The following is a 12698-nucleotide window of genomic DNA, read 5'->3' on the forward strand; positions in this document are numbered from 1 at the left end:
CCAAAAAAAAAAAAATATATTGTTTGTCCATGGGGTGGTCCGGCCACCCCCTATGGCCAAGATGGGGTGGTCCGGCCACCTTTTATTTTTTTTAATCTTAAATAATATTTTATTATTATATAGGGGGTGGTCCGGCCACCTTTTATTTTTTTTAATCTTAAATAATATTTTATTATTATTTTTTATTAGTGAGATAAGTGTCCTATTTGCGACTCTAGAATTTTTTCTCAAAAATCTTAGATATAAACTAAATATTCTCCCGTCCATTTTAGACCGAAGAGAATCCTATTCTATCAACATGGTTCCTTTCATATTGAGTTTTTATGCAACGGATTATTTTAAAAAGTAAATGTTATAAAATGATGTAACAAAATGGAATTTATCATTCTATTCTGCCACGTTAACTTTGTAAATTTTTTTTAATAAATATTTTGTAATTCCTTGTTGGAAAATACTGAAGAGAAGAGCTGAACGGGATTTTTTGTGTCTCTCTAAAAATAACGTAACTCTTCAAATTATGATTCAGTTTGTAATTTACCGTTACGAAGCCCAATTTTAATAATAGACCCGCCCTGCATTCTCAAGAACCAAAAAGATTGAGCACTGATCAGGGTAGCTGAAACACTAGAAGATCATGGGTGAGTTGCATGACGACATGGATGGGTTTCATCACAATAGGCCCTGCTTCTTCAAGCTCATCTTGCATGGCCACAACACTGAGCACTTGGTGATTCTATATCCCTTTGCTCTTGGATCTATAAATTCTTTATGTTTATAGTTTCTTTTTCTTTTTTTTTTAGAAAGTTTTTCTGTTTGTTTTAGACTTAAAAGGATTGCCATTCACACTCATGTCTGATTGAGCTATCTAGCCAGGGTACTTGACATCTAGATATCTAATCTTATTGCAATCTGCAATGGTTTCTCATCATCTGACTCGATGTTGATGCTTATTATGCCGAAAAACAAAATCTGTAGTCAATTTCTGTTGTAAAAAACCTAGGAAAAAATCTGTCAGAATTTTTTTATTTTTTATTTTTAAAATGCATGAAAATGTGATGGAATACCCGAATACATGAGGTAGTGCACTTATTTTCTTGCCATTCCCACCCATGCTGCGATTTTTTATACTGTTCGTTTCACAGAAGCTTAAGTTTGATGTCCTCTGTTTCTTTCATAACTTGCAGCGAATCCCACCAAAATTCGTGAAGCGTTTACCGAAAGAATTGCCTGGTCAAGCAATTCTTAGGGATTCCTCTGGTGATGAGTGGCGCGTTAATTTGTGCCAGAATGCGGAAGGCATATTTTTGCAAGATGGTTGGAAGCAGTACTGTACAGAGCATTCCTTGGGGGACAATGAGTTCTTGCTTTTCAAGTATAATGGAGAAATGTGTTTTGATGTACTCATTTTTGGGAAAGATGGATGTGAGAGAGTTTATGTTTCTCTTATCAAGAGAAGAAGGGGTAGACCAAGAAAAACCTCTCTTCCTTCACTTCTCCATGTGTCTAAGACTATCAAAGACAGTCCAGGTACGCATTCACAAGTACTGCTTTGACACAAACGCTGGTGGGTTCTTGTTGTTGTGGAAGTACGATTGTGGTTGATTGGGTTGTAAAATGGGAATGGGTTGAATTGAAATTGAAATTCTCCACTCTAGGTAAGAGGCACTGCATGCAAACTGTTTGCGACAATTCCTCAATGACCCCTCGATAGCTCTAACTAACTCACTTATTTTATAGAAGGATCATCTGATTCTTTATTCAAACTTATAGACCAGCTAACAAATGCTTACATCCTAATCCAAACCAATTGATAATGAACCCAATGAACAGATATACAAACAGGCGTATCAAAACCCAAAGCAAAGCACCAAAAAAGAACAGATAGCAATTGCCCTTATCTCTTATCCTACAAAACAACCTTGCAATACAGGCACACACTTGCACACATACAGATACAAACAGAAATATTAAATTAACTGCATTTGGAGACACAAGAATAAACACAGAACATTAGAAGGCCATATTTCCTTTTGAATGTCAAGTTTTTATTGCGAAATTACTCAATTACATAGTTTAATAAGTGTATGGCTTTCAAACCGCAAAATGCACACACATCAGTAATAAAACCTTAAATCCTTCACAAGCTAGATTTCAAATGTGACGAGTCAACACATTCTACATGATGAAGCAGACCAGCTTAAAAAATTCAAAGAGGGAGACATCCAGTGAAGGCATAAAACAGAGGTAAAGGACCTTCGCACCCAGAAAATTGTCTCACAACTCAAATTTTTTGCAGATAAAGGGACGAAAAGAAAGGTCGTGACAAATAACACAGACCTGCCTTTTGGGGAAAATAAGTTACAGAGGAAATGCTACTCTTCGAGACCAATGGCCGAGTCTTTTACCTCTGACTTTCCTTACTTCAAGACCTGCATGACAAAAACTAATGTGGGGAGGGTGTCCCTACTGGTAATTCCTTTCTTTTTAATTCCTTTTCCTTAGTTAACTGTTGGCATAGACTACTGTCCAGTGACACACACACACACACACACACACATCATCATGTTTTTTGATAAGTAATAACTAGTCTTATTAAAAGCGTAAGGTGCTCCTAAGTACACATGGAGTAAACAAATGGATCACCTAACTAGAAAAGGAAAAGCGAGCAAGGAAATCATTATAATTAATCGACAACGGGGACAAATGTGCTACAGGTCTTGAAGTAAGGAAAGTCTACAGGTTGTTGTATTTCTCTTATTATGCATTATGCCATTATTGTTCTAAGCCATTGGTTAAGATCATATATTCTTGATTCAACCATTTTTTTTTACTACGACCCATTATTGTTTGGGGATCTTCATAAGTTGTATCCTATGTTTTTATTATTTAATTTAATTTATTTTTTTTTTTTGGAGGGGGGTGGGAATTTTGGAAGTTCTTAATTGGTTAACCAGTTGGGTCTTCATCACTCTGATATGAGGTCTTATTTTGTAAGACTAAGAGATTTCGATTTAAAGGATTATAATGTGTTGTTCTCCATGCAGAGTACCCATTTTACGTTGTTGATGTATAGAATGTACTGAATAATAGAAAAAAAAAATTATTTTTTTGTGTGTGTCAGTGTGTGTAACAAATTTGCTTTTAGTCAAGTGTGTTTTTGCAATTTTGGGTACTTTGTTGATGTATAGAACGTAATGAATAATAGAAAAGAAAAAACTTTTTGTTTGTTTGTGTGTGTTTAACAAATTTGCTTTTAGTCTTCAACCACCAGATCTCTATATCTCTCCACCGTCAATATTTGATAAGCTAATTTACAAAAGGGTTATTTATTTTTTTATGCAGCAAGTCCCAGCTCTCTTTAATAGAGCAAGGACAAAGGTTGTCCTGCGGAATTTAGAAGATAAATCTTGGGAAGTGAATCATTTGAGGCATGGGAATAGGCATTTCCTTTCTGGGTTGACAGACTTTGTACGTGATAATAAGCTCAAGATTGGTGATATCTGCATATTTGAGCTTTTGGCCAAAAATGAAATCCGAGTCCATGTTTTCCCGTGACTGAAAATTGAGCTAACCTGTAAGAGAGTTTAATCAAGTAGGTATTACATTTAGGCTTTATCTTAGAATCTCCGTGGTTTTCAGTTTTTCTGGTGGAAGTTGAATTATAACTATGTTATCTCTTCAACAAGCGCTTTTTAACATGATCAGATGTCAGTATTCTTAGATTGCACTTAACTTTCCTTTTTCTATGTTCGGCCTTTTAGAAGACTCGGAAGCCTAAGAGTTTCTATTCTGAATTGATCATGTTGTTTCAACTTTAGCATGTTTCATTTTGTATGACTGGCTAGCAAATTGCTGATCATTGCTGATCATATATTCATAAAGCATCTCCTACTAGACCTGCATGGACATACAGAAGTCGCACAAGCCTAGAGTTGCAATTGAGGAATTGAAGATGATCCCAAATGAATCTGAGTGCATTTTCTATTCCATTGTTTGAATTCATGTTCACTAGTAGGTCCAACAAAAACCATGGCTCTTTTGTTAATGTGTTTTGGGGGGGGGGGGGGGGGGGTGCTTTTTTTTTTTTTTTTTTTTTTTTAATTTGAATTTGCGTGCTAATGAATGATGTAACGTAGAGGTGAAAAGTGCTGTGTTTGTAAGAGTGTTTTGTGTTTGCGTCATTTGTTGATACTTTCGTTTTGAAAAGAGAAAAAAAAAAACATTAAAAAAAAAAAACAAGAATTTTAATAGAGGGAGCCAAACGTGGTCTTAACTATATATTGAACTCTACTGTCTTTATGTGGCTAAAAGCATTCCCATAATACAATGTGATCCACCTCCAATGTCTTACTATGCTCTTCTTATTAAATTTTTTTGTCTTAATTTAATTTTGATGGTCAAAACTTTGAAACGATTTTGGGTTTGGTTCTCAATTTGAGACTTTTTTTTTTTTTTTTTAATTCATGTTTACTATGTCAAGTTAGAACCATGATAGTCACTGACCTTCACCTAAAAATGGCATATTTGATGTGATTACTAAGCAATACCCATTGCACCTAAATTCGATCGCTACATATCAACCACATTATTTCACAGTGGCAACAAGTGCAATTTCACCCACATTTTTGCATTTGCATGTTATCACATTCAGCCTACTTCGATTAATTCTATGGCATACTTTCTTTCTTTCTTTTTCTTCAAATTTGGTGGAACAAGTTTTAGATTGTTGTGACCCCAAATCCTTAATCACAATACCAAATACTTTCAAAAAAAAAGAAATATTATATATTACACTTTTATTCAATTTTATTGACCTGGTATTGCCAATCAATTATCAATGTTTAGATCATTATATATATATATATATATATATATATTTATTTTTTTTTAAAAAAAAACGATTAGATTGGTAAATAAAATAATAATAATTTGATATATAGCATTATTATTGGTACAACAAACAGCCAAAATATTGGCACTATTATTTATTTATTTATTTTTTTGTGGGTAAGTCCTAATTATGAGAGTTGAGTAATGAGACTTGACTTACTGGCACACTGTATTTCTACACACCCTGATCCGACACGTATACAAAATATTGGTCCTATTGCTGGTTTTGAATTTTTATTTAAAAATAAATAAATAAAACTTGTCCTACAAGAAAGGAATAAAGCCATAAAGGATCTCTCCTACTACTGTCTTCTCCTAGTGTTGGACTCGGTGTCCCTAGATCTGATTTTAGTGCTGAGTTAGGTTCACTCGTCCCGGCCAAAAGAGTTGACTCGTAAGACCAAACTCAACCAAAATAGGACAATACTTCTTCTCCACCCAACTTGCCAAATCACAACCGTTTGAAAAGATTAATTCACAATTTTTAGCTAAATTAATAAACAATTCAAATATTAACTATTTAATTTGGAATTAAAAAATAATTATTTATTATTTTATTATTATTATTATTAATGTTGTGTTTATCTGGAGGGTGGCGACAGGGGTGAGTGAAGGGAAAAGAGACTCAACTCGTTCAACTTTTTAGGTCAAGTTGGGGGTTTTAAAAAGGTTTAAAAACGGAGTTTGACTGGGAGGAAGAGAAGGAGGAGGAGGAGAGGGTGGGAGAGGGTACTTTAGATCTGAAACAAAGCCTTTAGAGATACACTGCAAGGACAGGAAGCTCCAGGTTCTTCTCAGAATATCAACGCTCTCTTCTGTCTGATTAATTTTTCGCCTCCCCAAACGAAAAATAAAGAAGACCAGAATATTACCATTATGCCACGCCCTTATTTTCACAAGCTGATTCTCTCTTCAACAATCCAAGCCAAACAACTGGTACCCAAATCTCTCTCTCTCTCTCTCTAGCTCTAGGATTTTGGGTTGATTTTATTTTTGTTTGTTAGTTTTTTAAGGAGAGGGTTGGGTTTCTGTTTGGTCCCGAAAAAAATTGAGTGAGAAAAGACGGGACGGATTTGGGATTTTCTGGGTTTCGTTTTCACAGTTCCTTTCTTCTTTGTTTTCGGGTTCCCTTTGTGTTTTTCTTTTGAATGTGGACTTTTGTGTTTTTTCATGGCCTCTTATATAAGATTTTTTTTCAGGGTGTACTGAGATTTTGATTAGGCCCTAGACCCCCCTCCAAAAAAAAAAAAAAAAAAAAAAGAAGCTTTTTGCGTGCAAAAAAAAAAAAAAAAAAATTTGCTGCACTTTTTTTTTTCTTTTTTTTTTTTTCCCAGAAAACCCTTTTCTCTTTTGGGGGACTGAAAATTTGTTGAAACCCACGAATTTGTTTGGCTGTAGAGAAATGCTAGGTAAAGTAGGTGAACAAAATTTATTATCTGATGTTTATTGTTGAGGAATGAGTATAATCAAACGTAGCTCATCAAGATTGTTGTGCCAGACTTAAGAGGGTTGATAGTGCTTTTATCTTTGAGAACTTAAATGCTGAACAGATAATATTTTTAGTTTATTTTTGCTCCATATGTCTCTTGAGTAGAATTTTCCTTGGGATATTCATATTAGGTGTAAAAGGTGAAAAAGTGCCTGAAACTAATTGGATAGTAGATTTTGCTTTGTAGGGAGGACATCCTTCAAGATGAAAGCCTAAAATGAAAGGAGTCTTGAAAAATGTAGTGTAAAATTTTTAGGAAATATTTTCTGTGGAAACAAAGCGGGTGTAGTGATTGAGTAGTCACATGTTTATTTTCCTTTCATTTTTGTGCAATGCTCCATTTATTACAATTCACCAAGAATAAAACTTTTTGAGATTTTATAAAAGCCACTTCTAACCCAATCCTCATTAAGTTTAGAAGTTTTTGTCATTAATTTATGACATGACACTCCTCAAGCAGTGAGGAGTCAATGCATCTTTCAAGAGTTACTTTCAGGATTGGAAGTTAATTGATCTTGAAAAAATGTCATCTGAAAGCTACTAGCAAAATAAAGTATGTTGTAGATTTGTGGGATGATGTCAATAATTAATTTCACTGTAATTGTTGGTGTACTACGTATATGCAGAACTAGTGGACTTGAATCCCAATGTCCATGCTATCATTATATTTTGGAGGTTATAATTTTAGTAGTCATGGGCAATTTTGAGTTATGCTTGAAGCTTTGCTGTTCTCAAACCTTGTGAGGTCATTCCTTGGCATTGGTGACGTTTAAGATGACATGGGTTAAGAAAATTGCAGCAGATCCTCTACAAAACTCAATTTTTATGAATGCTTCTTGGTGAACTAATTTTTCATCATTTTCATATTCTTTGAGTTATTGCCATGTCTGCTTCTTGGGAAAGTAGATACTTCCGATATCTCTCATTGTTGTTATGCGTGTGACACAATATTATACTTTTGATAATATTGCTGGACTTCTTCAGGATGTTTCTATTTTTTCCGTTAAAATGCTATCATTTTAAGGTTGGAGAATGAACTTTAGAGTTCTATTCATGTCCACATTTTTAGTGATATGCATACTCGATTCAACTCAACTAAGCCTTACCCTTAACTAATTGGCTTGGCTACATGGATCCTTTTATGCCACTTGTTCCTATGTAGGGCCATGTTCCTAATTACCTCTGTAACAATCTTGTCTTTACTTCATCTACAAGTGTAAATAATGCATTTCATTGCAACAAACAAAGCCTAACTTGATTTGGTAAACGCAGAGGATACCAGAAAATTTTGTCAAGAAATTCAGGCAAGAGCTTTCTGCTGTTGCTAGACTCAGTGTTCCCGACGGTCACGTTTGGCAAGTAGGATTGAAGAAGGTTGAGAATGGTGTTTGGTTTCAAGATGGGTGGCAGGAATTTGTTGAATGTTACTCTATCCGCGTTGGGTACTTACTAGTGTTCAGATATGAAGGGAATTCGGGTTTCTTTGTTCATATATTTAATTTGACGAATTCTGAGATAAACTATCACTCCAATTCTCTGAGTAACGTTCAAGGGCTCAATTATGGCAATCAGTATAATGTGTTTGAAGAAATGGAAGAGGACGACTCTGCACAAATCTTGGGTCCCTCGCCTTCATGCCTCACTACTGGGCCTTTGAAAAACAAGCTTTTTGGTGGATGTGGAGATCAATTGACACCTAGTAAAAGTTACACTCCTTCACTGCAGAATTTGTTCAATGGGTCTCAACTTAAGAATTCATTTAATTGGGATGGTGAAGGTAACCTGCATCCATTCAAGGGTGTTAATAAATCACCAGGAGAAATTCAACCCTCTAGAGATATAGGTGTTCAGTTTAATGCAGTTGAGTTTAAAAAGTCTTTGGATGATGGGAAATTGCGAAATCCAGGTCAAGAAATTCAAACAATTAAAAAAACCATGAGAAAAAAGCGGAAACCTGATCCTAGTAAGCTATTTAAAATCATAATCTCTTTTCGTCCGGTGGTGTTTAAAGGATTTAATATTCTCATCAATAATTCTATAATAATGCAGATGAGCTGGAGTCATCCGCTCAACATGAAGAGGAAGTAGAAATGCGGTTTAGATTTTATGAAAGTGCTTCTGCAAGAAAAAGAACAGTGACAGCGGAGGAACGAGAAAGGGCTATTAATGCAGCCAAAGCATTTGAGCCGACTAATCCTTTCTGCAGGGTTGTCCTGCGACCATCATATTTGTATAGGGGTTGTATAATGGTGAGCCATTGAAATTGATGTGCTAAACATAAATTCATGGTATTATATTAATGGTGTGCTCAATGTATAACGTGCTCTTTTTGGTTGTGCAGTATCTGCCATCCTGTTTTGCTGAAAAGTATCTAAGTGGGGTTTCAGGATTCATCAAACTTCAGACTCCTGATGGGAGACAGTGGCCTGCCCGATGCCTTTACAGAGGAGGTAGAGCCAAATTAAGCCAGGGATGGTATGAATTTTCATTGGAGAATAATTTGGGGGAAGGAGATGTTTGTGTCTTTGAGCAGATGAAGATGAGGGATATCGTGTTAAAAGTTACCGTATTTCGTGTCGCTGAAGATACGGGACATGTGGTGAACCAACCATTACAGCAAGTCAGCCCAACAAAACTAATTAGAAATTAATTGCCGGTAATTTTCAGATTTCTAAACTGTATCAAGTGACTTTTGTCTTCTTGGTGGCATGTCATTGATCTTATTTCCTCATGTGGAGTTTCGTTGCCATTGAGTGTCCATAAACTTTCCAAGATGACTTGGTGGAAATTCTAGTTTTTAGGAATTTGAACACAAATCTTATGCCTTGACTAAGGTTGTAAATAGATTGTGCAATCTAGTTTTTATCGAACTGGGCCAGAATTGTGCATCCTACTCATCCCCTTCCCTCCCCTCTCTTAAGATTTGGCGTTTTCAGCTCGAAGTACTATTTTATTGCTCCAATTACATACTAATTGCTGACTTTGTTGTGTGTATACATGTAGTTGTGATTATCGCAATCTGGATGCATGTTCATATCACGTGGGATGGTCTTGTGATTTGAATTTGTTTGCAGGAATTCTCAATGTTTGTCATTGTTGTGATCTCTTACACTTAAAGAGCATGAAAAGTTCCACCTTTTTGAGATAAAATATTTATGTTATGCTTCTCATCTTTCTAGTTCTCATTTTGAAGAAATGGGAGATGGTTGCTGTCAACACCATTAGGTGTCTCGTTCTTCATGCTTAGCTCTGTACATATGTAAAATGATGTATGTATTGAATAGTGATTTGGCATGTAGAAGGTACATCAAAGAATTAATGTTTGTTTCAGTCTAATGCAGGTGTAAAATGTTTGTACATTTTAGCATGTCAAAATTTTAGGAAGGTTTCTAGTATAATACAGCTTGTGAAAAACAAGATGGAATTCAGAAACTCCACTTGTAATGTTGGCTTTTTCAGAAGCTGTTCTTTCCCCAATGGCATAGTCATCACCCGTTAGACCTCAAGATGACACCTAGGAATCCATGGATCCTGTCGTGACATAAATTGATTGCTCTTGTGAAGTGCTTATTTCTAGTTAACCTGCTCACAATTGTTATGGGAAACCATATTCTTGAGCAGGTTTCATGATCCTGCAAAACGTGTATGATCATCAATTGTTGGAGCGGCATATGTTGTGGAGTTTCTAATTTTTTTTTCTCTCTCTTTTTAAATATCCATCCCTCTATGAATCATAGATATGAATTAAATGGGGTTTGCTTAAGGACAATGTTTGGTTGTTTTCATGTATTTTCATTAACAATACAAAGGAAATGGCAGGAGGGGGTCATGTATTCATTATTCTGCTTTCTTTCTTTTTCCGTTGCGTTTGTCTTTTCCTGTAGTTTTTTGTTTTTTTGCGAACCCTCTAATTCTTAATGGGTCTTCTCAAGCTTTTAGGCTTTTAGTGAGCCTCTACTTTTATTTTGCCCTTTAGTGGTGATCTTCTTTTGCTTTTTCTATATGGCACTAAGTTATCTTTTTTCTCCCTTTTCGGCTTAAGCGGCCATCCTTTTCTGCATGTTTTCCACTAATCTCTTTCTTTTTCTTTCTCTTTTTTTGCCCTCAATCTTTTCCTCCTCTTCCCTGCAATAATTTGCACAAGCACTTGGTTACATTGAAAAGTGGACTATACTAAATTTTGGGGCTTAAAACTTTTGCAAGAAACAGTCAAGTCATTCTTAGGATTCTCCAATAATTGAAACTTAGCAGCCAATACTATATTAATAGGGAATATTGAATAAATGGGATGAAGCCTCATCTATGACATCATGGGAACAAGTTCTTCAACAACACAAGAATAATAATAATAATAATAATTTATTATTATTATAACAAAGGTACCTAAAGAGCTGCTATTTCTTTCTATATGGGAGGCAAAAAGTATCATAAGCTAAGACATTAATTACTGCCACTGTAATAAATAAATTAGATTGAACCGAATTTAGCGGTGGTAAAAATGAAAAATCACGTTAGCGTGTAAGCGTTTTGTATAATTATCTTTCCCGAAGGAATGGCCAAAAAAGGAAGAAGTAAAACCAAGAATCGCCGTTGCCGGGGATCGAACCCGGGTCACCCGCGTGACAGGCGGGAATACTTACCACTATACTACAACGACATGTTTACTCTTCTTTTAATTATTTTGCTATGAATTCTTAAAACACAAATTATTTTAGTATGAAATAAGAACATATCGACAATTTATTCCATTCCATTTTATTAAATGCCTTGTGTGCCTAATAGTAATAGGTTTGGCCATTTAACATGGATTGGAGATTAATTTTGTTCATGTTATAATCCTAAAAGTTTGAGGATGATTTAACCAAAACCGTATCTAATAGTCTTAAGACTTTTTTGTTAATGGTTAGGCTCTTAACAATTTGAATTGGTATTAGATTAAGTATCACATCATCGATTTGAGTCATGCAGAAGGGGCGATTTATAAGCTAGAAATGGATGAAAAACCTTTAACTTATAAGGGTTAAGGATTTAATTAAATCAGTATTTAACAAGCCTATGACTTTTAGATCAATAATTAGACTGTTATCGGTGCAACTTTCTTTTAATTAAGGAATTTTTTTTTTTTTTTTTTTTTTGACATGTCCACACAATGGAAGGGAGAGGGAAATTCGAACTAGTAACCTTCGCTTCATGAAGCGTAGTTCACAGCTGATTGAGCTACCCCTTGAAAACTTTTAATTAAGGAATTAATTACTCCTTATGTCCTCTAATATATGAAAGTTTACAAATACCTTATATCTTAATGGATGAAAAAACCCTTTCCCATATGCCCTTGGAAGGGCCAAGAAAGGGCAAGTTCAGATTTGAACCAAAAAAAGGGTGAGTTCAAAAAAGAGTGGTTTAGAAAAGAGGCCCTATCTTTAATTGATTCTTTATAAGCCAACCCAACTTATTCTTACTTTTTCTTGGCCACCATAAATTTAAAGGTGCACAATATTTTCTCTAGTCTGCGTCAGTTTTCCACCAACCATCCTCTCCCCCATCTTATCCATTTTCTCCCATCCCTCCCCATACAAAGTCTCCTTTACTCCCCTCTATCTATCTTTGTACTTCCAGAAACTTAACAAACCACCGCAAAAAAGGTAACCCATATTCCCCTATATCACTCTAAGCACACTTCCTTGATATTCCTTTCTGTTTTGACTAAGTTTTTGTGTAATTGTCTTTGTTCTTTCTCTTTTTAGATAATAATGGCTACGCTTTCTCCGGCCACCATTACTGCAACGGCCACTACCACCATTGCCAACTCTAGGGGGAGGAGGAACAATGTGCATTACATAACAGGGCTGAACTCTTTTGGTGGGCTCAAGGCTCACAACAATGTGGCCTCACTAGGTCTTCCTGTATGCACCCAGCAGTCCTTTGCAAAGGTGGTGAGCTCCCTGAAACATCCATCACAAGGCAAAGGCAGAGGTGGGGGAGCTCTGTCTTCAACCTGTAATGCTGCTGCTGAGATATTCAGGATTGCAGCAATCATGAATGGGCTGACTCTTGTTGGAGTTGCAGTGGGGTTCGTTCTTCTTCGAATCGAAGCGTTTGTTGAAGAGACCGAGTGAGAATTTTAGGAGCTTTGATTGTTTTATGCTTTTGTTGATCATCAAGATTGTACCTTTTCTTGAATTATTCAATTGATGTATTGGATATATATATATATATATATATATATAACAAATCTGCAAATTGAGCTTCCTTTTGAAACTTATACCAAAGAGAAGATTGACAAACAACTTACTCTTTTGTTTTGACAAAGGTTTATTTA

General features: G+C 35.4%; 3 protein-coding genes and 1 non-coding gene across 4 annotated transcripts; 3 read left to right on the plus strand and 1 right to left on the minus strand.

Moving 5' to 3' along the window:
• Positions 1 to 524: 524 nt before the first annotated feature.
• Positions 525 to 3817, plus strand: LOC148587407 (B3 domain-containing protein Os01g0723500-like). The gene is made up of 4 exons (XM_088513325.1): positions 525 to 727; positions 1185 to 1527; positions 2297 to 2469; positions 3343 to 3817. Exons 1-4 carry the CDS (start codon positions 635 to 637, stop codon positions 3553 to 3555), a joined length of 822 nt encoding a protein of 273 aa, XP_088369451.1. The 5' UTR covers positions 525 to 634; the 3' UTR covers positions 3556 to 3817.
• Positions 3818 to 5503: 1686 nt separating this feature from the next.
• On the plus strand, positions 5504 to 9373 carry LOC132178632 (B3 domain-containing transcription factor VRN1). The gene is made up of 4 exons (XM_059591114.2): positions 5504 to 5826; positions 7652 to 8342; positions 8429 to 8628; positions 8721 to 9373. The coding sequence occupies exons 1-4, from the start codon at positions 5767 to 5769 to the stop codon at positions 9027 to 9029; spliced, it is 1260 nt and encodes a 419-aa protein (XP_059447097.1). The 5' UTR covers positions 5504 to 5766; the 3' UTR covers positions 9030 to 9373.
• A 1591-nt stretch (positions 9374 to 10964) lies between these two features.
• TRNAD-GUC (transfer RNA aspartic acid (anticodon GUC)) lies at positions 10965 to 11036 on the minus strand. Its single transcript has one exon. It is a non-coding gene; the product is annotated as a tRNA-Asp (tRNA).
• An 823-nt stretch (positions 11037 to 11859) lies between these two features.
• LOC132171053 (cytochrome b6f complex subunit (petM)) lies at positions 11860 to 12596 on the plus strand. Its single transcript, XM_059582263.2, has 2 exons — positions 11860 to 12021; positions 12124 to 12596. The coding sequence occupies exon 2, from the start codon at positions 12130 to 12132 to the stop codon at positions 12493 to 12495; it is 366 nt and encodes a 121-aa protein (XP_059438246.1). The 5' UTR covers positions 11860 to 12021; positions 12124 to 12129; the 3' UTR covers positions 12496 to 12596.
• Positions 12597 to 12698: the final 102 nt, after the last annotated feature.

Source organism: Corylus avellana, chromosome 2, assembly GCF_965113065.1.
Source record: "Corylus avellana chromosome 2, dhCorAvel1.hap1.2, whole genome shotgun sequence".
Taxonomy (NCBI): domain Eukaryota; kingdom Viridiplantae; phylum Streptophyta; class Magnoliopsida; order Fagales; family Betulaceae; genus Corylus; species Corylus avellana.

Bases quoted from the DNA above. Each gene is read 5' to 3' on its own strand.
- LOC132178632 (XM_059591114.2), top strand. From the start codon at position 5,767: ATGCCACGCCCTTATTTTCACAAGCTGATTCTCTCTTCAACAATCCAA. The intron at 5,827-7,651 runs GTACCCAAATCT...TGGTAAACGCAG, and splicing joins CAATCCAAGCCAAACAACTG to AGGATACCAGAAAATTTTGT. The intron at 8,629-8,720 runs GTGAGCCATTGA...TTGGTTGTGCAG, and splicing joins TGTATAGGGGTTGTATAATG to TATCTGCCATCCTGTTTTGC.
- LOC148587407 (XM_088513325.1), top strand. From the start codon at position 635: ATGGGTGAGTTGCATGACGACATGGATGGGTTTCATCACAATAGGCCC. The intron at 1,528-2,296 runs GTACGCATTCAC...AATTTTTTGCAG, and splicing joins GACTATCAAAGACAGTCCAG to ATAAAGGGACGAAAAGAAAG. The intron at 2,470-3,342 runs GTAATTCCTTTC...TTTTTTATGCAG, and splicing joins TGGGGAGGGTGTCCCTACTG to CAAGTCCCAGCTCTCTTTAA.
- LOC132171053 (XM_059582263.2), top strand. From the start codon at position 12,130: ATGGCTACGCTTTCTCCGGCCACCATTACTGCAACGGCCACTACCACC.